Source organism: Malaclemys terrapin, chromosome 4 (assembly GCF_027887155.1).
Source record: "Malaclemys terrapin pileata isolate rMalTer1 chromosome 4, rMalTer1.hap1, whole genome shotgun sequence".
NCBI classification, from domain to species: domain Eukaryota; kingdom Metazoa; phylum Chordata; order Testudines; family Emydidae; genus Malaclemys; species Malaclemys terrapin.
Window position 1 is genome coordinate 86,416,773 of NC_071508.1, and position 27,791 is coordinate 86,444,563.

At 42.1% G+C, this 27,791-nt stretch overlaps 1 protein-coding gene across 2 annotated transcripts in view; it reads left to right on the plus strand.

Moving 5' to 3' along the window:
- Positions 1–27,791, plus strand: part of SMOC1 (SPARC related modular calcium binding 1) — a 167,231-nt gene that overhangs the window by 35,773 nt on the left and 103,667 nt on the right. For both annotated transcript variants that reach the window (XM_054027263.1, XM_054027265.1), the window contains exon 2: positions 22,710–22,881. In XM_054027263.1, coding sequence (XP_053883238.1) covers positions 22,710–22,881 — 172 coding nt within the window. The remainder of the gene's footprint in view (positions 1–22,709; positions 22,882–27,791) is intronic.

Consider the following 27,791-nt stretch of genomic DNA (forward strand, 5'->3'; position numbering starts at 1 on the left):
GAGGCACAAAGGTCAAACACAATCATTGAAGTGGAAAAGAGCTCTTGAGTAAAACTACTCCATCTGCTGAAGGTTATTGCAAGATTGGTCACTAGCTTCTGTCTAGTCCTGTTTTTAAATGACTCCAATAATAGAGACTTTCATAGCCCAACAAGCCTGAAAGTTAAGTGATGTTCCCTGATACTTAGGTTATACTCTCCACATGTGAACTTAATCATAACTGGCTTTTAGGCTTGAACCAGAATCCTAGGTAGGAACTCTCCTAAGCAACATGGATGTCTGGGATGGAAACCTGCATCTGGAGCCAAATTTTGCACCCAAACATGTTTGCTTCCAAAACCCCAGAGTCCATGGTGTCCCTGTGCTTGGGCAGCAGATATTTTCATAATCTGGAGCTGGCTCTCTTTTATCATTCTATTTCCCCCCCTCTCCTTTTCTTCAAAGTACCCTTCTGTCTAGTATCTAGGGGTTAAAGATAATGAATCTAGCCTTCAAGCTGCTCTGAGGTTAGTTTTTACAGATGAGGAAACAGATTAGGGGAAGTTCCTTATCCGAGACTGTCATAACTATAAAGGGAAGGGTAACAGCCCTCCTGTGTACCATACTATAAAATCCTTTTACCTGTAAAGGGTTAAGAAGCTCAGGCAACCCGGCTGACACCTGACCCAAAGTACCAATAAGGGGACAAGATACTTTCAAATCTTGGTGTGGGGAAGGCTTTTGTTTGTGCTCTTTGTTTTGGTGCTTGTTCGCTCTTGGGACTGAGAGGGACCAGACATCAATCCAGGTTCTCCAAATCTTTCTGAACAAGTATCTCATATTTCAAACTTGTAAGCAAACAGCCAGCCAAGGCGTGTTAGTTTATCTTTGTTTTTTCAACTTGTAAATGTACCTTTTTGCTAGTGTTTCATCTGTTTGCTGTAACTTTGAACCTAAGGCTGGTGGGGGGGGTTTCTGGGCTCTTTAAGTTTGATTACCCTGTAAAGTTATTTTCCATCCTGATTTTACAGAGATGATTTTTACCTTTTTTTCTTTAATTAAAAACCTTCTTTTTAAGAACCTGATTGATTTTTCCTTGTTTTTAGATCCAAGGGAGTTGGATCTTGATCCACCAGGAGTTGGTGGGAGAAAGGAGGGGGATGGTTAATTTCTCCTTGTTTTAAGATCCAAGGGGTTTGGATCTGTATTCACCAGGGAATTGGTCAAGTGTCTCTCAAGGCTACCCAGGGAAGGGAATTAGCACTTTGGGAGTGGTGGCAGCGGACCAGATCTAAGCTGGTAGTTAAGCTTAGAAGTTTCATGCAGGCCCCCACATTTGTACCCTAAAGTTCAGAGTGGGGAAGCAGCCTTGACAGACTATATTGTAGCTCCAGTAATGGAACTTGGTGGTGATTCTCAATCCTATATGTAAACCATACAATCAGTTTTTTCCTCTCAGCAGCCTTCTTTAGGAAACTGAACCCAAAGTGGTCTGTATGCTTGGACAGCCTCTGAATGTTTGAAAAAGCTAACTTTTTTTCCCTTGGAGATTTTCTTTTTTTATGGGTTTGCTTTATAGTTGCGTGGTTTATTTTCATTGTCTTATTTTAGCGAAGTAATTTTTTGGTGCTTTTTTGTTAAAGTTCTGCTCTGCTGCACTTTGAAACATAACATTGCTTGGTGCAATAGTCTTCGAGAAATTGTTTGACAGGGAAGTTATATTTCCATCTACAACTGGGCGAAATTGAGGCCTTCATCCGGAAGGAGGAAACAAAACTACATATTACTTGCCCTGCCATTTAAAAAAAAAAGTAATAGAATGTCTGTCTAAATCGGAGTGTAGTAATCCAGCACCTGGTTTGGTGCATCAAAAAAAATTGCAACTTTTGGAGGATGGTATTTTGAATAAAAGCTTAAAACAACAACCAGTCCTAAAACCCTATACTCTGTTTTTGCAAAAACAGAGTAACAGCAGTGTTATCCTCTTTTTACAATACAGCCGTATTGGGTGACTGAATTAGCCTCATCTGACAATGGAGCTAGAAATTGGGGTGCAAATGCAGGGCAGTTAAATGTCTAGTTAGTGGGGTTTTTAATTCAGATGGGAGGAAAGTGAGAATAGGCCAGATCCAGGCTGCACCAACTTTATGGGCTTGTATGTGATATTGAGATAAAACCAGGGGCTGGAAGTTAGGCCAGATCAGGATAGACAGAAGGGGGGAATGGGAGCTGGAGCATGTGTGCTTGATATGGGTTAGAAGGGGGAAAAACACAAACGGGGGGGGAGAGAGAGCAATATGTGGTAGCTTACTGAAAGCATTTGAAAAGAATGGCAGTGTGGTGAGCTGGCGTGTGGTGTGGAATTTCTTGGTCCTGCTTGTTTTTTTTTCTCTCGTTCTTGTTCTGAGTTCTAGGAAATAAAGTAGTGTTACATTGTTCTTATTCAAGTCCTCCAGATGGAAGCTTGCAAACTTTTGTGAACATGCTGTGAACCTACCAGGGAGAACTGGCAATGAGGATGGATTATAATAAAGAGGAAAATCTGAGAAAGCTGGCTGCTCCCTAACCTGGGAGGTGCACAATCGGGGCAGCCCGTCAATATAGGCGAACTAGGCGACCGCCTAGTTCGCCAAGTTAAATGGGGTGCCAAATTAGAGGGGGGCAAAATCAAATTTAAAGAAAAGAATGAAAGATGGGGGGGGAAAAAATACAAATAGCAAAGATGTCATTATTTCAATTCCTATGTGTGTACGGAGGGAATATGAATTATAATTCATTTCTCTACATTTCTGAATTTATTAATGTCAAATCTCTTATTTACTGCAAAAATATTTTAGCAGAAATTTTGTTCAATTTGTGACATAGGGTCAAGATGACCCACTTTGCAATTTTGATAAGCAATAACTCAGCCACAATGAAACACATCCGCCAGTGGCAACAGCTGCAATGTTAGTGACACCTAACTAGAATATACATCAAGGTCGCATAGCTGGAAATTCATGTAGAGTGGAGATCTCGCGAGTTGATATATGTCAAACGGTCATTTTAACACGTCGCAGAATCAAGTGAATACTGTGGAAAATTTCTTGCTGACAAATAGAATAATGTCTTTCAGCATTATTAAATCTTAGCATTATCGGGCTGTATAATTATGAACTTTTCTTTGTTATAACTGGTTCACATGTAATACTTCTCTTTTGTGGACCTGAACAGCGTTCACGCTTCATAGACTATGAAAGTGATGACGTCACACTCCAAGCAGGTAACTGTGAGGAAGGGGATTATCTTCCAAACAACTGGTGTCTGTTATAATTTCGAAAAAGATCATTTTTGTTTCCTTGTAAACGCTGTAACTAACTGTTTTAATAGGTAAGTGAGTGTATGTTACTAATCATTGAACCTTTTAAGCAGTGAAAAGATATGTTGGGATGGCTGCAATGTGGTTTAAATCGCCAACCATGCGGTGGGTGTCAGCCATCCTTAATGCTGTAATGCTTGCAGTCAGGAGCACAGTACATAGTATTCAAATGCCCCATGGCAGAAAGAGGGGGAAAAAACCCTCAGGAGTTGAGTATCATTAACCAACAGCTGAGAAGGAAAAGGAACAAGCAAAACAGCAGGGATCCTTCCTGAAATATCTTCTCTTTAATCCAAATAAAGATGGAAATAGTTCACAGCATCCAGATGAAGGAATTTTACTTGGAGATGAGGGTAGCTCACATCCACAAAAAAGCAGTTTGGAAACTCCAGATGATGGAAATTTACTTCTAGATGAAGGCAGTTCACAGCATCAGACTGGTATGGAAGTGGAGAAAATGTATTCACCTTCAGAGACACATGCAGAAATTGAAGTAAATAAAGTAGAAGGAAGAAAGGATGAAGTTACAAACAAGTTACAGTATGGGGACCCAGCTTCATGGCCCTGATGTGATGACCGTGTGTGGCAAATTCTCATGGACCCGAACAAGTTCCTGAATTTCCCTTCCCTAGGGATGGAAATAAAAGAAAATTCTCTGCTCAGCATTACAAGAGGAAACTTATTAATGGGGAAGAAATTCATCGAAACTGGTTAAAATATTCAATGTCAAAGGACTCTGTTTTGCTTTTGCTGCAAGTTTTTAGAAATCGAGCAATTGGTACATCACTTACTGAAAATGGTTCAAAGGACTGGAGAAACATCTTCTGTACTTCTTTCATGTGAAGAGAGAATTGAACATTTGGAATGTTTTCAAAATTGGAAAGAACTTGAATTACGATTGAAAAGAGGAAAAACTATTGAATTTACGTGCGATCAAGGAACAAATATTGGCAACAAATATTAAAGCGTCTGATTGCTTTAATGAGTTCTTGGTGGGCAAAATTTAGCATTCCGCGGCAGAAACGAAAAATTATACACTCCAGGTAACGGAAACTTTTTTTGGAAATTGTTGAATAACTAGCTTTGTTTGATCCAGTCATGAAGGAGCATCTACGTAAAATAACCGATCATGAAACACAAGTTCATTATTTAGGGAAAAAATATGCAGAATGAAATGATTCAAATCCTAGCAAATGCCATTAAAAATAAAATTGTAGAAGCTGCCCATTCTGCAAAGTACTTTTTGATAATACTGGACTGTACACCAGATGTGAGTCATGTTGAACAAATGACCATGATCATTCATTTTTGTAGATATGGAAAAGTCTGCAGGTAAAGATAATGTTGAAGTGTTCATAAAGGAACACTTTTTTTTTTTTTTGGGGGGGGGGGGGGGGGTTCGTACCACTGAGGAGACGACTGGAGCATTTATGACTGAAACTATTCTACAAGAGCTTGAAACCATGTTATTATCTGTTGGAAAACTTACATGGCCAAGGCTATGATAATGGGAGTAATATGAAGGGTAAAGACAGTGGTGTGCAAAGAAGAATGATGGAAATCAATACTAGGGCATTTTTCGTTCCCTGCAGTGCGCATTCTCTGAATTTGGCGGTCAATGATGCTGCTAGATGCTGTTTGGAGGCAAGCAGTGTCTTTGACCTGGTGCAAAGTGTTTTTGTGTGTGGTCTTTCCTCAGGCTTAACACACCATTGGGAGATTCTGACTCACCATTTGAATTCTCTAACTGTGAAACAATTTAGTAAGACAAGATGGGAGAGTCGCATTGATGCTTTTTGAAGCCTCTTTGCTATGAACATGGAAACATTTATGATGCCCTAATTGAAATTTCTGATACTACCTTTACTGGATCATCTGGCAATATGGCACGTTCAGATGCAGAAGCTCTTGTAAATGGCCTTCCAAGTTCAAATGTATGACTTCGCTCATTTTGTGGTATAATATCCTTTTCGAGATTAACCTCTCTAGTAAGCAGCTTCAGGAAAAGAACTTGAACATGCATTCTGCTATTCAAAAACTGCAGCAAACTAAAAATTATTCTGGAGGAATTCAGAAGTGATGAAGGGTTTGAAAGAACACTGGTTGATTCTCTCGAGCTTGCTGAAGAAATAGACTTTCCAACAGAATTTGAACTAGAGCCCGTTCGCATTCGGCAAAAGAAACAGCAGTTTTCATATGAAGGACGAGACACCCATTCAGAACCCAAAACAAAGGTTCAAAGTGAATTTCTACTTCGCAGTCCTTGATGCTGCTAGTCACTTGGCTGATGAAAGATTTCAACAGATGCAGCAGCTACAGTCCGTATTTGGCTTTCTATAGGATATCCACAGCTTGCATAAGGAATTTTTGTATAAAACTGGAGTTGGCATTGACCCATGAATATTCAAAAGCCATTGATGCTCCTGGCCAATGGGAGCTGGGGGGGGGGCAGTGCCTGCAGGTGAGAGCAGCGCTCAGAGCCTTCTGCCTCCTCCCCCCGCCTAGGTGCCAGATCAGCTGGTCACTTCCAGGGCACAGCGCTGTGCCAGGAGCCTGCCTTAGCCTTGCTGCACCACTGACTGGGAGCTGCCAGAGGTAAGCCTGGAGCCCCCTCCTGCACCCCAAACACCTCAGCCCTGACCCCTTCCTGCACCCCAACTCCCTGCCCCAGCCTGGAGCCCCCTCCCACACCCAGAACCCCTCATTTCTGGCCGCACCCATAGAGCCCTCACCCCCTCCTGCCCCAGCCCAGTGAAAGTGAGTGAGGGTGGGGGAGAGCGAGCCACTGAGGGAGGGGGAAATGTAGTGAGTGGGGGTGGGGCCTCAAGGAAGGGGGGGGCCTAAAGTGTCTGATTTTGTGCAATCAGAAAGTTGGCAACCCTAACATGAATGCTTTCCAGAGTGAACTGTTCAGATGTTCTGGGGCACTAGGCTGGGCCAGAGTCTTTACACAGTTACATCAGTGTAATTTCTACTGCAGCTGATGGAGTCACCAGAGTAAAAATTGGTGAGATCAGAACTGGGCCTAAATGGGCTTAGGCAACCTATGATCATTTGCTTTTGCAGGAAAAGTAGGGTTACCATATCTAACAAATAAATAAAAAGAGGACCCTCCACGGGCCCTGGCCCTGCCCATTTCCCACCCCAACTCCACCCCTTCCCTGGCCCCTCCTCCCTCCCACTCCCAGCCACGCGAAAAGGGCTGCCCGAGCACTACCGGCTTCATGGTTTGCCGGGCAGCCCCCAGACCCTGCGCCCCCGGCCGGCGCTTCCCCAGCACAGCTGGAGCCCGGGAGGGGAAGCGCCCATCCAGGGGCGCAGGGTCTGGAGGCTGCCCGGCAAACTGTGAAGCCGGTAGCGCTCGGGCTTCAGGCAGCCCCTATGCCTCCGGACCCTGCACCCCCGGCCGGGCACTTCCCCTCCCGGGCTCCGGCGGCGCAGGGTCCGGAGGCATGGGGGCTGCCCGAAGCCGGTAGCGCTCAGCTCTTAAACAGAGCTGAAGAGTCAGGGGAGGAGCAGAGCCGCTGCGGCCGGAGGCTCTGCTCCTCCCCTGACTCTTCGGCTCTGTTTAAGAGCTGGGCTGCCAGAGTGCTACTGGCTTCGGGCAGCCCCCATGCCTCTGGAGCCCGGGAGGGGAAGTGCCCGGCTGGCGGCTGGGGTCCGGAGGCAAGGGGGCTGCCTGAAGCCCATAGCGCTCAGGCAGCTCGGCTCTTAAACAGAGCCGAAGAGTCAGGGGAGGAGCAGAGCAGCCACGGGAGGGGAAGTGCCCGGCCGGCATTTTCCCGGACATGTTCAGCTTTTTGGCAATTCCCCCCCCGGACGGGGGTTTGATTGCCGAAAAGCCGGACATGTCCGGGAAAAACCAGACCTATGGTAACCCTAGGAAAAGCCTAGGACTCTGAACTTGGCATACAATTAACACTTGACTACTGCTAAATGTTACAGGTCAAACAGACCTGTTGTGCAGTGGAACATGCCAGGTACATTCTAAACATCCCAATGCTTTTTCAATGGCATGTTAGTGGGTGATAGCACAGCAGGCGTGGATAAAGAGCACCAGGGGGCCTATGCAAACCTGGCCCAAGCAAAAGCTGCATTGGCAAGTACCAGGAACTTGGACTGCACATTGTTTGCATATGATGGAGCAGACTGCAACTGCCCTCTTCTTTTAATAAAGATCTGTGGCCCATGGAGTCTTTTGTGTATAAAATTGTCCATCTTGATCCAAGCAGCATAGGAGATGTACCACCACTTGTATAACTCGCCAAGTCTAGATCAGCCCCTTATGGCTATATTTGCTCAGGGTGAGGGTTTTTTGGATGGTCAAATAAAATATCACTAGTTTTTCCTACTTCTGTGGAGAGGAATAGAGGAGGAGATTGTGTGCCTCTGCTGGTAATTTTTTGATAACTTCCACAGTTTGCTAAGCTCTGGACCCACATGAAGGCACAGTTTTACCCTGCAGCCTACGACCTAAATCCTGTGCATGGATCTTTGCAAGTGGAACTCCACTGACTTGAGACTCCATGTCTGGTGTGGATTGAACTCTGCACCTGGATTCTTAGAAGACAAGGAGCATAGGAAGGAGGAGGGGAGAGGGAAAATAGAGGTTAAAGTTAGAAGGGACCACCAGATCACTTTGTCTGAGCTGCAGGCCACCAACAGCACCTCACACCTGCACATTAAACCCCCAAACCAAAATTAGACCAAAATATTCCAACCGACAAAATGGTGGGCTTTTTTAAGGTTGGTCTTAATTGTCTGATCTTTAGCCAGTCTTTTTAAAAAAGATCTCTTTGTAATGTTGAAAAGGGGTGTGTGTGTGGTTTTATCCTTCCAGATGTTAGCCAACCAAAACCACCTGGAGTAGGATCTCTTTCAACACTTTAGTGTGTGGTGTTTAAGTCTAGAGCTGAGGTTCCTTTGTATATTTTTCAAAGCTTTTTAAACTAATGTAAATAATTAGTTCTTTCAAACTCTGCAACTGAAGCAGGTATTGCTGAGCTTTCCAGGAAGTGGTCAGGTACAGTATACTGCTCAAGGAGACATTGGAGCAAATGTATCCACTGAAACTAGTGGAGTTATTCCAGGGATGAATTTGGCCCATTTTGTATGCAAATTCCAGGAGGGGAGAATTATGAGGGGGAGGCTAAAGACAATAGTTACTTGAATAATGTAAGCTGTCTCCTACTGATGCACTTTCTTCACACTTCAGTGGTGAAGAATTGCTTAACTGTATACACTGCCTTTATCCGAATGCACTTTACACAGGAAGCTCTTTACTCACACCTGAAAACCACCACCTCTGGGGTGGGGCATGATAGCTGTTGAACAGTGAAGAGCAATACCTTGCAGAAGTTTAGGACATGGATACAGTGTTTTTTTCACACTTCCAACTGAACCTGCCAGGGGAAATGTAGGTATGTAAAAATAATACCTTTGCTATCTGGCAAAGACACCAGTGCCAACAACCCCCAACTCTCTCTTGTGTAAAATGCCACAGCATTTTTTTAATGGCCATAAACTGTCAGGGCTGCTGCTGCTGTTCTTTGGCCAAAATATACAAAGAATTCAGAAATGTTTAAATGATTGTTTTGACATGTTTTTTGCAAGCTAAATTCACAAGGGGATTTAGGCACCATTCACAAAGGTGGTGCCAGTGCCCCCTTATAACCAGTGGTTAGGGCATTCACTCAGGATGTGGGAGACCCACTCTACAGCAAGGACTTGAATCCAATGTCCTGTTTCTTTCCCCCCTGTGAGATGTCCTAACCACTATGCTGTTGGCTATTCTGGGATGGGTCTACCTCAATCTCTTTTGTTAAAGCTGTTCCAAGGTGTATGAAATGCTTGAATAATCATTAGGCCAGAGAAAGTGACTGTATAACTTGGTGGTTAGGGCACTCAGCTAGGAGGGAAACATCTGGGTTCCAGTCCCTGCAGCAGGGCTTGACATTGCAGGTGTGTGTCCTAACCACTGGGCTATTGGGTATAAGAAGGGTGGCAGTGTTGTCACCTTCTCCAGGAATCTAGCCCTTCGTTTCCTTCACTCTATTCCCTTTGTTTTAGGTCAAACCAAAAAAAAAAAAAAAAAAAAAAAAAAAATTTCCCAAAGCTTCTGATTTGCTAAAAATTCTGGAATCTGTTTTTGGTTTGAGCCAAACAAAAAAGTTTCCCTCAAATAATTTGTTTGGAACTGTTGGTGAACCAAAAAAACAATACTGCAGTTCTCTAGTCATAAAGCAAACAGTGTGGTTACACTTCACGTGCCCTATGTACTTGTGCATTTCTGTGCATCTGTCTACTCAGTACCTTTTAGTTTGCCAAGTGTTGCATACCAGGAAGCTATCAAGCAAAAACAGTTACTCAAAGCTGAATAGTGATGACTTTAACCCTGACTGATGTCACCCTCTGCATACTGTTATCAACCAATAATGAGCTTTCATTGTGTAACATGGGTGCATGTGGAAAATGGGGCAGGCTTTTTCAGCCCTTGGAATCTCATCAGAGATGGAGATTACTGAACTCCTACATAGAGCTGTCAATGTGCTTTGTTCTCTGGAGTTTCCCCCATTGTAAAAATAGAGAGGAAGGTTAATGTTCTAAGAGCGAATTCATCTGACTTATACTACCAAATACAGAACACCATAGGAGTGGAATTTTAAAACATAGAAAATTCTGACTGCAAGTACATATTGCCATATACAAACTTTACTATAGTTTGCACTTCTGTAGTGTTTTTTGCAGATGAGGATCTCTCCACTCACTGTGCAGTTCTTTAAGCTTCAAGTAGAGCTTGACTATTCCTTAATGCTGTTATGGCAGCAGGTCCTGTGGGACCCACAGGATCCCAGTCCCACATGCAGGACTCACTGCTACACTAGTCCCATGCAGGGGTCTACTTTGCACTGCCCCTAGATTCCTAGCTTACAAATAGAAAATCTCCGGCATAGAATTTATTTACTTCTGCAAGGTCATACAGCATGTCTGCATCATAGAGCTGCGTCACGGCTTAGCCCTACTGTCACATAAACCCATATGTTAGCCACAAGGCAATCCTCTCATTTCGTGTCTTCTATAGATCTTAACATCTTGAGTTATGATGGCTAGTTTACACAAGTGTGACTCCTGATCACACTGACTTCTAGGCAGTGTTTTATCAGCCCCAGACAGAATTTGTGGTTGAGGGCATATTGAGTGCTGCTGAAGTTTTGTTAAAGTTGGACTGTCTGCACTAGGGTTCTCGTTATAAAATTTGCCACTATTTCTAGCAGTGGCCGAGCTCTGTAGATAATAGTAATGGTGTGAGCACTAGTCTAGACAAGGCTCCAAGTAGCCCGTTGTGTTACACCAGGCTGTATTCGAAACATTGTCCTGTTTAAGCCCTGTGCAGTCTAATCCTTCTCAGTCTGCAAATACCTTGTCTACACTAGCCCCACCATGGATGGGGCCAAATCAGGGATGGTAACGGTAGGACTTTTCTTTTCAAATTGCCTAGTGTAGACAAGGCCTCTGTGTGCAGACTTTTATTTTTATCTAGTCAGTGTCAATTTTTATTTACTTGAGTTTTAAATGCATTGTTTGCACATTTTTTTTTTTTTTTTTTTTTTTTTTTTTAGTATCTATACTGTATGAAAGTAATTTGATTTAGTATCAGCCTACTTAAACTTCACACCCTCCCCCAAAGGAAATAAGTTAGACCTCTTTTCTCAATATCCCCTCAGGCAAATCCCTTGAGGGCTGTCAGATAGGAGCTGTGCTGGATTGGCAAGGTACCTCCCCTTTTTAAATCTGGAGGGTGTCGGCATAATCACCTGAGATAGTGGGAACTCCAAATCATATGGTGAATTATACTGTAAGTCACCATCAATAAAGGTGTGGTTTTTTTGTTTTTGTTTTTAAATAACCACAGGGAACTAAATGGAAGTCAGAAAAGACTGTAGAAGCACCGCTAAGCAAGTGGGCTGCCATATTCTGCAGTAGTTTCAATTTCCAAATAGTCATCAGCTGTGGCACCATTTCACGAAATTGTAGGAATCCACAGACATCAATGACTAGGGAAGCCTGTATCTTGAAAGGAGAGGTTGCATTCTTCTAGTCAGTTGTAGACCGAAAAAAGTTTGGACACTGCTGCTACTTCATCTAAAAGCAGCCAAGCATCTAACCAGGGCTGGCTTTTTTGCCACCCCAAGCGGTGAAGAGGGGGGAAAAAAAAAGAAAAAGCCGCGATCGGTGGCACTTCGGCGTCTGTTCTACTGTGCCTCTTCAGCGGCAATTTGGCAGCCGGTCCTTCCCTCCGAGAGGGACTGAGGGACCCGCCACTGAATTGCCACCGAAGACCTGGACGTGCCACCCCTTTCCATTGGCCGCCCCAAGCACCTGCTTCCTGCTCTGGTGCCTGGAGCCAGCTCTGCATCTAACAGGACACCTGCCCCGGATTACTAAGCAATCCATCTACCTCTTTCCTCACCACCATGTCTGCAACAGAGATGGTAAACCTTGTCATCTCTTCTGGATATTTCCCACCAGCCTGCATTCTGGATGGAGCTTCATCCATGCCCTCATCTCAGGACCTGCCAATGTAGACAATACACTGCCCATTGGCTAGAAAGGAAATGTCATGTGACTTCTCATCTCCATATTCCCCAAATAACCTCACTCTGGCCCAGCAGCCTCACATGCACACTGAACACACAACAGGAACATGTACCCTGAACAGAACTTAGCCCTCCTGGTGTCTCTCTCTGAGAAAATAGCTGCTCACATATAACTCCTTCTATTGCACAGTCTGCAAATGTCTCATGAAAACACTAAACTCAAGAGCTGGTATCAGACTGCTGATAGCCCTTTTAAAAATGGATGTTTGATCTGGGTCCATTGCCAGAAGAAGGGTGCTGACTAATGAGGGCAGGGATGTTTCTGTACTGCAACCAGGTCTTGTACCAGACTGAAAGAGATCCAGAAAATCTGAGGAATCTAGATAAAGCCACAGCTGTTTTGCCATTGCTTTCTCAATAACATTCCCTAAAAAAGGAAGATGAGAGAGGGAGCCCAATAATCTTGCCAATTCTGTGTCAAGAATGTATTGTGCAAAGGTCTCATTCTCCTTTTTAAGAGACCCTGATACCCTACCCCAATTCAGGAAGACATAGTACAAAAATAGATCTTGTATGTGCATGTTAGATTAATAGCCAGAAGGGACATGCATGCAGATTGTATCTTGATGTTTGCAAAATGCTTCTGAAACCTGTCAGTGCAACTGGAGGAAAGTTGATCTGGAGACCTTTATATACGTGTTGGAAGATAGAATTTGGACCAGAGGTAGTCAGCAATGTTAAAGGAGGTGCACATCGCCATATGTTTAATTCTGTTACTGACGTGGTGTTCAGGGCTGATACTGAAAACAGTTCAGTGTTCGAGCAGGAGTCTGCAAGCAGCTGAGTACTGGTGATTGATAAAGTTGGAGGCTTCATTTTGTGCATTGGAGGTGAAATGTAGTGCACAGCTGGAAATAAATGTCTGCAAATTTGACTTCCCCCAAGAATGAAAAATGTAAATTACAGTGCATGTCTCTAGCAACAGGTAATCTGCATCAGTTGCCTGCAGTTCCTAGCCAGGAGTGTGAAAATAGTTCATTGTAACTGCGGCCAGCCTCCCTTGTGATTAAAATAAACAAGCACTAAAACAAACAGTTCTGCAGTACAAAATTGTGAAAAATGTGTCCACTTAAGCCAAAATCCAGTCCATAATTTCTAGACTTTGACAGAAATACACAAGTGTACAGATAAATTGTTCATGTTAACATTTAAATCACTTTTTAAAACTGTTTAGTCTTTGCAGGGATATAGGCATTAAGCATGTCTGGCAAAAGTGAATTTTGCCTTGTATTGGGGGAATAAGTATTAAGAACCGAGAGGCATTTCCTCTGTTGTCTCTATAGGTGGTATGGATCTTCTTTTTGGAGGAACATTTCTGCTCCTTCCCCACAATTATTTAATAGCTATAGGTTTTTTCCCCTCTTCTGATGGGCTTACTGCAGTGGCCATGTTAATGGCTTGCTGGCATTCCATGTAGCATGTTTACATGCAAGATTTTTTTCCTTCAGGAATATCCCATGAGCATGCCTTTCACTTAAGTTCTGGAAATACCTTGTCACTTCATTGGTGAAACAAGAGTTTCATGTTATTTCATGTTAGTTCTATTAACTTTCAATCTGTCAGGATTCCTTTGGCTTGTTCTGCCATGCTATTTGCTTAACAAGGCCCTGAATCTTTTTGTGAAAAGAGCTCTTAAAAAAAAAAAAAAAAAAAAAAAAAAAGAAACTGACAGTTCAATAGTATTTTCACTTTAACTTATATGAAAGCAGTTTGTTGCAGTAACATTAGTAGACACTGAAATCTATTACAGATAATTATCCCCATTCCTCCCCTCCAATTTTTAGTAAATTGGTTGACTAAATTCAAGGTTTTGCTTCTGAACCATAAAAGGATTGGGTTTGAATAGGTCAGAACCACTTCACACACTAGTGCAACCCACTAGGAGTAACACATTGAGATTACAGATCTTGTGCTACTTTGGAAGTAAGTGCAACCCTTGGCTTGGTTTCTGTTTTCCCCCTCTCCTTCTCCCCCCACCCCACAATCTGATTTGTGGAGTTCATGCCCAGTAACTGAGAACTTTATTTCCTGCCATTCCCCAGCCAAAATCCCTTTAATTTGTTTATAACAAAGTTAACTAAAATTTATTGTTTCTAAATTACTTATTCCTAGCTAAGCAATGTTTGTAATCACATTCAGAAAGTCCTGGATGCTTATGGCAGATGAGAACAGATACATAGATTTAAACTGTTGATGGGATCTGAACTCCCATGTTTCAGGATGTAAGCAAATCTGAGATGGGTTAGGAAGGAACTTCCTGCTAGTCAAGTTATTCTAGAACTGCTTACTATGGGATTTCCTGCTGCTTCTCCTGAAGCCGCTTGTACCAATAGCTGATCAGTAAGGCTATGATTTTCATCAGAGGTTGCAGAAGTCATGGAATCCATGACTTCCAAAGACTGCCATGACCTCAGCCTGAAGGTGGCTGGGAGCTGCAGGGGTACCCCCCATCACCCAAGGCAGCAGGGCCCCTGGGCTGCTACGGGGGGATCCTCACAGCTGCCTAGCAGCTCCCCATTTTGTGATGGATATTTTTAGTAAAAGTCAGGGACAGGTTATGGGCTTCTGTGAATATTTTTATTGCCCATGACCTGTCCGTGACTTTTACTAAACATATCTGACAAAATCTTAGCCTTACTGATCAGTTAACAGAAAGCTTTCACCATCTACTAGCTGTCTAGTGTGACTCCTATGATGGTCCCACATCACAACTAAACACCTTATAGTTCCCTTTACTGGCAGACTGCAGACTCTATTGTAAGAGTTGGGGTCCTCCAGCTACTGTTTGAAGAGGACTGGCTAGATGGTAGGAAAACTTTCTCTGTTGCTGCCCATGCTGTCCCACTTCTGAGAACAAGACTTCACTCTCCAGGGCTGTCAGTCTGGCACCATTAATCAACATTAAATTCACACAAAAAGGGCCAAAACCGTGCTTGATTAAACCCCCTGGAATTGATAGGAGCATTTGGCTTAAATAGGTATGAGGGAAAGAAGATAAAATAAAGTAGGAGTATTAAAGCAAGGTGTCCCTTGGGGATTTGAAAAACAATCCTGCTTTGAGTGGAAATAGTTCATTCTTTCACATGTCCTGATTTTTCTTCCTCTTGCTCTAAATTCCAGGCTGCCTTTCTTTCTTTGGCTAACAGGTTTATTTTTGTTCCTTATCTAAACCATGCCTTATACATGTAGTTAAAATAATACAAGTATTTCTGGGTCAATGTAACCACCCTGCTAAAAGAGATGTTGATTGCTTCAAGTCCAAAATCCACCTAACATCCAGAATGTGGCTCCATCTGATATATTGGAAGGAGCTCTTTAAAGATCTGTCAGTGTGTACCCCTGTTCATGGGCATATACTGTGTATATAAAAGAATAAGTGTGTTAATTTTACCCATAGTTAACTGTAAGACTTTTTTAAACTGTGCACCTTATCTTAACATTTTTAGGATGCCATTCTGACAACTTACACCCTTATTACACTTCTTAAAACAAAGACTGTAGTCTTGAAAGATCTACCTGTCATGCAGGTCAAATTTTAAAATGCATAAAAGGAAATACCTGTCCACACAATACATGATTCGGTTGTGCATCTCACTGCCACAGTACATTGAAGCCAAGAGCTGCTTAGCAGACTCGAAAAAAAGATGTTTATACTGATAACACCCAGAGTTACAATAATGAAGGTTCAAAAATGTGTCAAGATAGAAGACAAGGTCTAAGAGGTATGAGGAAACTTTTCCTGTGGACAGGTTGCTTCAGAACTACTCACTATAGAATTTCTTGCATTTTCGTTAGTGGTTAGATCTGGATGCTTAGTGAGAGCCAGAATACTAGACTGGATTGGTTGCTGGTCTAATTTGATATGGAGATTCTTATATTCTCTATAAAGAACGTTAAGTTCCTCTTTTAAAAAAAACACAAGAAACACAACCAAAAAGACTTGGAAGAACAAATGGAATTTTAAAGCTTGAGGGAGGGAGGACAGATTGAGAAGTATGTGTGAGTGATGTAAAATTGCTTTCACCCTGTAAAAATCTCTAACTTCAAACATTTATATCCATAAAGAACCATTGAAAGGCAGCGAACTCTGGGCTGGAGGATGGCTGGGGGTGGGAACCCAAGAAGAAACTTGGGTTAAGGATGACAGGTAAATATACACTTGGATGGAAAGTGCAACAGATTCTTTAATGCTCACAAAGAGCAGACTGGGCTTTTTGTTGTGCAGTGGTCTCTCAGAGGAGACAGTCAGCCTTTGGAGATCAATAAACTGAATGCAGATGGGCAGCATCAGCCTTCCTGGGATTTAAATCTTGTTGTAGTCTTATTTCTTATGTTGGCAGTAGTGACTTATGAAGGCTGTGTTCAAGTTTCCATTGGAATACTTCTTTCCCAGTTGCTCATGAACCTGATGGCATTTACAGAGAATAGCTTTCTTAAGGAGAATGGAACTTGGAGGGCTCTGGAGTTTGGAGTGGGTGGGATCTTCCAGTCTGGGGTTGGGAAGGAATTTCCCCACCAGGTCAGATTGGCAGAGACTGGAATTTTTTTCACCTTCCTCGGCAGCATGGGACACGGGTCACTTGCAGGTTAAAACTAGTGTAAATGGTGGATTCTCTGTAACTTATGGTTTTAAAGACTTCGAGTTGAGAACTTCAGTAACTGAGCCAGAGGTAAGGGTCTATTTCAGGTGTGGGTGAGGTTCTGTGGCCTGCAATGTGCAGGAGGGAAGACTAGATGATCACAATGGTCCCTTCTGGCCTTAATGTCCATGAGTCTAGGAAAAATATTCCTTAGTTATGTGGAGTGACATGGCAACAGTTGTCCCCCCCTTTGCGCCACTGGGGCCCTGTTGTGGCATTATGGCTACTGCTTGAACTGTGCAGTAAGAACTCTTGAGGAGACCCTAGATAGCTCAGTTGTACCTACCTCTATTTAGTTGTCTCAGCTGTTGCTGGCATGAGTTGGTGCATCCAAACAAAGTATTCTCACACCCATGCTTAGTGGGCTTGCTGTTACACCTTGCATTCACCTAGCACTGTACTCCATTATGTTACTGGTAGTGCTTTGTGGGCATGCGTCCCAGAGTTCAACACTGCCCCAAACTACAGTGCTTCCAGGATGATTCTGCTTGGCCTTTTGGCATACTTTGCTGATGCATAGGGGATTGTAAGAGGACAGGTCTAACTCTCTCAAAACACCCACAGTATTCATTAGGAAAGTCTTCCACGGCAACCAACTTTGCCTAATAGGTCTCTTGATCTCCTCCTTTGGTATGGCTCTCCTTTTTGCAGAATGGAGAGTTCTCTTTAAGAACAGCTTTCCATGGATTTGCCTTGTTTTCTGTATCACAACATTGAACTCCGTGGGCAGTGATGTGATTGAGTTGATGTGATTCAGTCTGTCAGTCATGGTTAATTCTTGGGGTGCCCCAGAGTGCCTAGCATGACTTGTGGCATGATCCAGATGCAACTCTCTTGTGTTGAGACACAAGGCATGCTAGAAGGTACAATGTTTTATGTCTAAATCTTCTAATCTGGACAAGGCCAGAGAGTTAATGCAGCCAACATTTTATTTTACATATAATATGGCACTGAAAGCTTTACTACATAAACACAATAATTTTAATGTCACTTTAGGGCTTCTCGGCCTTCATAGCTCTGACCTGCGCAGAGTACTGTAAAGTAGGCCCACTAGGGATAGGTGCTTCCTCTGTGGAACACCTAATCTATATTGTAACAGAGCGTGCCTCTGGAGTTACAGGCACACCACAATTGGCTCACTTGTGCCTTCCCCAGGTGCACAACTTCTACAGCTCTTGGGGAAAAGGGTGACCTCATAAATTATGTGGGAGATGATGGTATAAAATAACTTCAGGCTATGGAGTTAACCAAACCACAGGAACCTATAGACTTTAAAGAGAATAACTCTTCTTGCTAGCATATCGCTTAAATAATATAACATAATTATTTAAAAATTACAGATCAGAATATCTGGTGAAAACCTATCCCTCTTGGATATGGGATGAGTGGACTCTTAAAGGAATACCTTAACCAAATTTGGGTAATGTTTTTTCCAAATTGTGCCTGCCCCAACTTTGAAGCTTAATGCCCATGACAGTCAGGCATGTAACGCTGGCTTGAGCCATGCTGTGTGCAGGCTTCTTTCCCCAAGCTTTTTTCTTTTTTTCCTCTTTTCTCCCCCCCCTTCCCCCAGTCTTATTATGCAGCAATCCTGCTGTTAGTAGGGGCAACAGTTATGCAATTCTACCAAGGCACCTCACTTCTGACCCCCTCATGTCTCACATCTCCAACTTTTTCAGTCTGTGTCCCCACAGAGTTCTGCCAACTTGTCACATTCTGGATCTTCTGCACCTCTTTCCTGAAATGCAGTTCTGCTAATACACCTTAATCCAGAACTGCCACATACTGCCTCTTCCATTCCTTGTGACTACTGCCACAATCAGTTACTTCCACAAAGTTAGTGTTCCTCAGTCCAAACTTGCTATTCCTGTTTCAGGGCAGCTGCTTCAGGAGAGCCTACCATTTCAGAAAGAGTCAGGCTAAATTGTTTGGTGTGCTTATGGTGGGGACTAGAATGAGTGACCACTAAACTCATTTTCACTTGTGGGGTCAGACCTTTCTCAGCTAAATAACACAAGTGGTTCCAGCTGCTGTGCAGCTGCAGGGAGTCTGCTTTCCTTCAGTCATTAAAAGCCCTTTAATCAGTGTTTTTTGTTTGTCAGCAGTGGTGTTGAGGTGTGGGGAAAAAAAGCAGATATGCTTTGCGGGAAAATGTAGCTTTATTTTGATCTTTTATCTCTTTCTCTCTCAAGTCTGAAGAAGCTGAAACTAGTTTGGGAAGTGATTGAGTGAGCACCTGTGTAAATGCATTTGCAGAAGGGAGAGGTTTAGGTTCTGGTACAGAAATGCTTCCACAAGGTTCCCTTCACAAATTGTAAACATTTGAGGGGGGAGGGATGCTTCTTATGTGCTTTTGTACAGTGCCTCACACAAACTTAAATGGCCTGAAATGTAGCTCAGCATCCAGGGCACATTCCCTCCTTGGCTTTTCTGTAGAGACCACCAACAAGGAAGACAATAATGTTTAAATTTGAAATGGGGCAAAGCATTAGCACATATACCATAAGGAACAGTCCTGCACTGCCTGTATGGTGAGGTGGACTTATAGATCTAGCATATACAGACTAAAGCGATGGGTTCACTAAACACCAACAAATGGTCTTTTCATCACTATTGTCTGTGGCAAAGGCTGATGAGAGGTGTTCACACCACAACTCAAAACTGGACTGAGAACCATCTGTTTTCTTGTAAGCTAACAGATCTGTCTGAAGGAAATCGCTTCTAGTTCTCTACCCATGATCTGGGCTAGATTGGAACTTGTATTCTACAAGAAAAAGATTCCACAGCCCTTTAGCAACAACTCCAAGCCATCTAGCCCTTCTGGCCATGCTATTGGATTATTAAATTAGACTACTTCCCATCCCTGATTTAGACAGGCTTGATACAGAATTGTATATCCTTGCGGAATTTAATGCAGACTTTTCAACATAATATACTTTTCAATAAAACAAGCACCAGCTTGTGTAACTTCTTAGATTGCAAACTCTTTTTGGCAGGATTGGCATTTTAGGTGTAAGGAAACCACCTTGTATGCCATGTAGGTGCTACTGTAATCCAAACAACCAATGTTGAAAAGGCTTTTGATTTTGTAAATTGGCTCATTTGAGTTCACTGAAAGTTTTGTTTCAGTAAACTTTCAGGCTGCAAGCTGAGCTTCTGTAACTTAGAAGCAGTACTGTGTGGTGGTAGACACTGACTCCATTTTACAGTGCCTCCTGGATCTTTTGATATCTAGGGCTCCGTCTGTAACGTGAAGAATTTGCAATAATGTAACTTTAAGCCAACAGCCCAAGCCATCAGAATGGATTATGTGAGAAACCTCCTGTTTCTCCTGATGGGAATGGCTTCTGTTTTCAAACGAATGTTTTTATTACCTTTTGTTGTACTAATTGTAGATGTACCCTACAATCTTAAAACTCCTTCTTAAAATTTGTATATGTGGGCAGCTGGAAAACCCACAGCAGCCTTAACTGCCTCTGATATCGCAAACTGGTAGAGGGCCTCAACTTCTCCCATCTATAGCTTTGTCTCTGGACCTCAGCATACCTGACTGGATTGTCATTGGAAAAAATGTTAGCACCCCAGTGAGTACAAATAGACCAATAACAATTTAGAGAAGTTTAAACTGATCTTTTATACACTGACAAATAGACATAAATTGGGTCTAATCCTATTATGTTATGAAGACCTGGACCAACATTTAAAAATAATAAAAAGATCAGAAATTCCCAATTGTTATGAGTAATGCAGGAAAGGAATGAACAAACTTCAAGGACTCCTGTAATCTTACCACTAGATACTCCTCAAATCCCAGGCAATTGAGCATTTAGAATAAAATTGGCTTGCACCATCCACATTAAATCCAGTGCAGAGCCCACTTTTGTCAGCTGTTTAAATGAGATTTCTAATCATGCACTTGTACCCAAAGATTTGGCAGCATACAGAATTAATTTGATAGGTTTGTGATATTAGCCTTCTCAATCCCTTTACAGCTTATTGAACTGATTGAACGATAGACTTAATTTAAAATGAAACTTCAGAGAAGCATCTCTTTTTGGAGTGGTAAAAACCAATCCAAACTAGAATGTTGGGCAATGGTCCACCCCTGCCCCCCACCGCTGTAACCTCAAAGCATAAAACAGTCAGACAGCTTTGTAGACAACTGTAACGCCAAGGTGATTATGGTGATGACTCACATTTCCCTGTACGGTATCCAGCTATCAGTGCACTTGAAGAGCTGTGCCTTTGTATATGCAAGGAGAGTGTCAGTCAGTGCCCTCTTGCCAGCCAGCTCTGGACTGCTGAGCTCATAAGTGCTTTGGCAGCAGGCTGGGATACTGGTGCTTGAGAAAGGGACTTTGATTCCTAGACTTGAGAGTTGGCAGCAGAGGAAATGGGTTTTGAGAAGGAAGGGTGAAGTTAAGTATAATATGGGAGAGGGCTAGAGATCGATCCCTGTTTGGTCCTTATAAGACTCATTACAGGAGCTCCACTGAAATTTTATTGCAAATAGTTGCTCTGATTTTTATGTAGAAATTGAAGCCTGACAATATCTACCAATAAACAAGGGAATATGTAAGGGGGAGGCCAAGAAGGAACTGGAAAAGTAAGAGGGGCTATTAGAAAAACAGAACCTGCTGAAACTGTAATCTAGTGGTTATAGTAGGGGACTGGCAATCAAGGTTTCTTGGTTCATATCAATTCAGGAAAAGGACCTTGGTATCACTGTGGACAGGTTAATAAAGACCTCTGTTCAATGTGCAGCTGTGGTCAAAAAAAGCAAATCTGGTTTTGTGATGGAGAAGAATATGGAAAATATAATGCCATTCTGCAAATCAATGGTGTAGCCTTACTAGTATGCAATAGTGGTCGCCATATCGGAAAGGATATTGCAGAATTAGAGGGGTTTCAAAGCAGGACAATGAGAATAATTAGGGACCTCAAAAAATTCTCGTATGAAAAGATTGTTTACCTTTAGAAAGAAGAATGAAAGGGCACATGATAGAACATAAAATAACATATTGTAGAGGGGGAACTTCTGTTTTATCTTGTAGCACAAGAACAAGTGGATAGTCAATGAAATTTAAAAATGACCACTTCAGAACTGATAAAAAGAAAATACTTTTTCACAGAACATGTAATTAGTGTGTGGAACTTGGAGGTGACCATTACCTCCACCATAGGATGTCACTGAGACTGAGCACTTAACAAGATTTCAGGAGGTACTGGACATCTATATGCATAGCAAGAACACCCAGAGTTGTTATAATATATGCATATTTTAAAAATGTTTTTGGAAGGGATATAAAATGATCTTCAAATGTTAAGGGCTGTTAAAGAGGTCTGTGGTCAATTGTTCTCAGTGTCCACTGAAGGTAGGACAAGAAGTAATTGGTTTAATCTGCCTCAAGGGAGACTTGGGTTAGAAATTGGGAAAAACTTGCTAACGATAAGGATAGTTAGCACTAGAATAGGCTTCAAGGGAGATTGTGGAATCCCCGTAATTGGAGGTTTTTAAGGACCGGTTAAACAGCTGTCCAGGATGGTCTAGGAATACCCGGCCCTGCTTCAGTGCAGGGGAGTGGACTTGATGACATCTTGAGGTCCCTTCCAGCCCTACTTTTTCCATAATTCTATGATTTCTGTTTCAGGTATTAAACAAATATCTACACAGACTAGCCCGCCTTTGCCTCCTGCAGTGTTTTTCACCTTTGGGTGAAGCATGTGGTGTTGGCCACTGTTAACAGGATACTGACTAGACTGATCACAGGTCCGTTCAGTACAGCATTTCCTATGTTGGGTTTGTTGTTGGCTTTGCACCTTTATACCCACTCTCTTTCAGAGGCTGCACACTGAGTGGTGGTATTGTTCAAAGAAAATTGGTGACTGGTGGTTCCTTTCAAAATAAAATACATTTTAAATCAAATCACTCTTCTGGTGAAAATCTAGGTGGAGGTCAACAATTTAAACTGCATCATTTATCTCTGCAATCTTCAAAAAGTGTCTGGGCTGACTTAAAAACCAAATCAAATATTTTTGTCTCCCTCCTCCCCGACTTTTTTTCACCTCCTTCAGTTTTTAATAAGCGACCGTGACAGAGACCCACAATGTAACCTCCACTGCTCCAGGTCCCAGTCCAAATCCCTCTGCGCCTCAGATGGCCGGACGTACGAGTCAATGTGTGACTACCAGAGAGCCAAATGCAGGGACTCAGGTCTGAGTGTGGTGCATCGAGGCAGATGCAAAGGTAAGTGAATCACAAACTGGTTATTTTGAGATGGGGGGCAGGTGTCCTATTTACTCTAAGGCTGGATTCTGGCATGCTTATGTTAAATAGTACCGTACTCCATGAGTAACCCATTGAAATACCCATGCTCAGCTGAGTATACTCTCTGAATCTGGCCCATAAGTGGATGGAGGAAGGGATGATTGCTTACGACTACAGAGGAAATAGGGAATATTGCTGATCAAGGGACCAATAAGTGTTCATTGAGCTGTGAGTTTGGGTACACAGAGAACACAGGATCGGTCACTGCCCCCCCCAAGTGGGTTTGCCCTCCTGTTTGCTTTCTGGAGTAGGTGTACTTTTGGGCATGCATATATGTACGCAAAGATGTGTAAGTACAGCAAAGGACTTGGAAGTCTCTTTGCACTGAATTAGCGACATAATGCTTTGTAAAGTTTTGTACGACCCCCTTTTTTGTTCTCTCTGCCACTGTTGCAGCTGTGGGGGGGGGGGGGGGGGGGGGAGAGGGAAGACTTTCTCTACTTCACAACCCAGCTTCTTTGCACTGCATGATCAAACTGAAGGAATAGTCACAATTTCTCACTCATGGAAATCAATCTTTTGTCCTAGAAATGATTAGTCCTGCGGTGAAGTTGAAATAAGAGAGCTGTGTCTGTGCTGCCCTAATCAGAGGAAGATGGGCTGTAAGGGAGAACACTTATTTGAGCATAAATATCTTGGCAATCCAGTTAAAGTGACAAGAAAAACCTATAAAAATCCATGTGAAGGGCAAATGGATTATGTTTAAGCCAGACTTTTTTGTTTTGAAAGCTTTTTCCCTATCCTAAAAATCCCTCTTTAAAGTCTATAATTTAAAACTTTCTGGAATTTATTTCTTCTAAAATGGAGACCCGTTCTGAATTTTGTGTGTGTGTGTGTGTGTGTGTGTGTGTGTTCACATTTAGTTTAGGGGAAGCATGTGAGAGAGGGTAGCATTGAATGTTGAAAAGTAAGGGTTTTTTCCCCACGGTAAGGCTAATTTTGAGTTTCCTAAACATTTCTTGGTTCTCTTCCCCCCCCCCCCCCTTCATCCCCCTCCCCCCCCGCTATGAATAAGAACTTATTGGGTCCTCCTTGCCATCCACAGAGCTGAGAGACTAAACCTGTCGCATCAAAAGATGAACTGCAAATATTTTAAAGCTTTGTTTTTTCCCTTAACATTCAGAAAACAAATATTGGAATTTCCTGTGGGATGGAAACTCTGAATTTCCCTCTGGCCATATCCTCAGAGTGGGCCCCTGCATTACTTACTATCCAAATGCTGCACTTGATTTCAGAATTAATTTCCTTATGGGTGTTTTGTTTCTGTGGTACTTGTATTTTAGTTCTTGAAACATTAATTATTATTCACAACACCACTGTGAGATGAGGGGCTGCTATTATCTTGATTTTACAGATGGGGAGGTGATGCAGAGACACTAATGTCAAAAGCTTAAACTAATTTTGAGTGTCCAATTTGAGATGCCTAGAACTTGATTTCTCAGAATACTTTGAATATATGAAGTGCTATTTATATAATACTAAGTGCAGCTCCCTTTGACTTCAGTTGCAGCTGTGAGCGCTCAGTACTTCTGCGAATCAGACACTGGGTGTCTCAGCTTGGGCACCCAGAACACAAGTAACACAATTAGTGGCCACCTGTGAAAATCCTGATTTGTGACTTGGCCAGCATCACACAGGAACTCCTGTGGCAGAGGCAGGGATAGAATCCAGTTCTTCAGGACAACGTTCAGTTACCTTAACCATGAAAGCATCCTTTCTCTTCCTGCAATCCCCTCCCTCATTCACTATTCATCTGCCAATTCTGCAACAAATGAGGCAAGGGTCCTACACACAACAGCTTTTTCACAAGCCTGGTCCAAAGCATAAAGGTGCTAGAGATTGTCAATTAAATGATTAGGTAATAACATGGGTGAAAGTTATTGCCCACCCCCCCAATCTCATTCTCAGAAATGGCTGAAATGTTTTTGCTGAAACTTCACCTCCCCCCCCCCCCCCCCCCCAAAAAAAAAAAAAAAAAGGTAGCCAGAGGCAGACAGTCAACATGGAAAACTTTATCCCAAACAGCTTCAGTTTGACACAGTTTGTAATAGAACTCTTTAGAATTTTCATCCCACAGGGAATTCCAAGTTCTTGAAACTTGTTGTTGTTGTTCCGCTCCAGCCCTCCAAAGCTCTGGATGAAAAGTCAATCACAGGAGTTTTCATGAAACACAATATTCTGAAAATGGCTTTTGATAAAGTTGATTTTGTTCTATTTTTCTAAATATAGTTGAAACATCTCATTTTCAACTTTAATTTTCTATCTTCTAGAAAGGAAGCGTGATGACTTCCCACAAATTTTGACAAAATCCATATGTTCCTGTGAAACATTTCAATTTAATTGGCATATTCTAATGGAAGGCTGTGTGGTTAGCTATGGAACAGTTTATCATGCTGCAGGCCACGGATGAAACTTGTGCAGTCTTTATAGATACACCTATTAGAGTCTAGACTAGTGGTTTTCAACTTTTTTTTCCACTTGAGAACTTCTTAAAAAATTTCAAATGGGGGTGCGGCCCCCCCTTTGGAAATCTTAGACCTAGTCTGCAGACCTCAAAGGGTCTGTGGACCACAGGTCGAATACCGCTGTTCTATGGTAACGACAACCTTTCACAGACCCCTTAAGCTTAGTCTGCAGACTCCCCTCCTCCTCCTCTTCCCCCCCCCCCCCCCCGGTGTTTCATGGTGGTTTAGACTTTTAGACAGGCACTCTTCACTCTTTTAAATTTCTTCTCATCTTTGGATACATTTGCAGCATTACTATGCAGCTTGGCCACAGACAGACATTTGAGGATTTTTTCAGTTTTATAGCTTTTACTGCTACTTCTTGTAAGTATTCTGCTGTGTGGGCATTTCCTGATGTATCAATTGTTTCTGTAAGGAAGACATTCCCTTCTTCTGTTGTCACACAAGCACATACAACAGGATCATTGTGGACATTGCTCCACCCATCAAGACACAGGTTAACAATTTCACCCTCTAGACCTTTTGCACACTGCTCAATTTCTCTTTCATAAACTTTATCCAGCAATTTCCCCGTGACATCTGCTCTGTTGGATGGACTGTATCCTGGTCTTACTGACTGAACCATGTTAATGAAGTGTGGGTTCTCAATCATACAGAAAGGAGAGTTTTTCATAAACCGGGCAATTTTTTCATCAATTACCTCTTTTTGTAATCTGCTGGTTCTTATCACAAACTTATCTATGGTTGTTTCTGGATGATGGAGGTTTTTTCTCTTTATGCTACAGGTGATATACTGTGGCTATGACATACATGATGTGACTGAAACACTATCATTGGCAGATAACTCTGAAATTATAGAAAATCATGGTGATCTTGAAGCTGGATAGTCTTTGGAATCCTGTATGTTGAGAATGGGTTCTCCTTAACAAAATAAGTCAATGCAGTTATTTAATTAGTATTACCATACTGCTCACTTAATGAATGCAATGAGTAATACTGACACTCAGTACTACTTTAAAGGTGAAATTGTAAAAGGAAGATCTGCCTATTTCAGCTATTTATTTATCACAACTGCATCTAAAATGATAGTACCATAGAGTAACAACTTTGTGTGTGTGTGTGTGTGTGTGTGTAAATTTTTTTTTCTCAAACATGAGAATGCAAGAGTAGTCCAGAAGGAAGATAGGCAGTCCTTAAGAAAGAAGTATGAAATAAAAACGTTTACCAACCTGAAGATCCTGCATGTTAAGAGATGTTCCTTTCATCATCTTCAACGCAGCTTCCTCCTGAGAAGGAACACTTCTCATGATGTTTCAATTGGGCAACCAGGCCTTGCATTTCTTTGTTGCACTGTTTGCATTTGGCATGCATGCCTGTCTTAACCGCAGGTAGAGGAACTTCATTAAAATATTCCCAAACTGGGTCTCTTTTATGGCCTGCAGCCTTTATAGGTTTTCCCTTCTAATGAGGGAATGGTATGGTAGATCTCAAATCAATGAAGGCTACTCTCAGAAAGACCTCAGACTTCTAGAATATGCTGCTCAAACAGTTTCACTTCTGTTTCTACTGCCTGTCCCTCTCTTCTCACATTTATCTCCAGACTTCTTCTCCTTGTCCAAATCTATTCTGCCCTCACCAATCTTCTATTCATTGAACTTTTTGAAACTTTTCACTTTTAGAGAGAGCTAAGGGATTGACTCTGTACACAAATTTGCAGAGGGACAATAGGGTTGGTTATTTCTCACCTCTATATATTTGTTTATTTAAAAACCATTTTTGCTGTTAACAAACATGTTACCTCTGGAGACACAAATCCACAGTTTGAGAACTGCAAAACAAAGCATCTTTGATGGTATCTTCTAGACTGAGCACTGAGTCCCATTGGGTAGATAGAAAGATAAACCTAAATCTATACAGAAGCCCTTGGAACCCCATAAGATTGGGTCCCTAATCCATGAAGTATTGGAACTCATTTACAAAACTCTCTTAAACATTACATGAAAATATTGTCTCATACTATAGAATTAGAATTTATAATCCCTATTCCATGATGAGATATCTTTGAGCTATAGTTTTAATTAAGATAGGTTTTTGCTCCAAAAAGCATTTTATCAAAAATCCAATTTAAATAAAAAAAAAATCCAATTGATTTTTATCCACCCTGCCCAAATGTCATTCTGGCCAGGGATGGTTAGTCTTTTTTTTTTTTTTTTTTTTTTTTTTTTCTTTTTTTTCTGGATACTGGCATGGCTATCCCATGTTCACAAGAGGTTGTGTATCTTAATATCACTACATAGCTAGTCTATGTTTGCAAACAGTATTTGTATAACTGTTACCCCACCAATCCAATTGCACTCCTTTCTG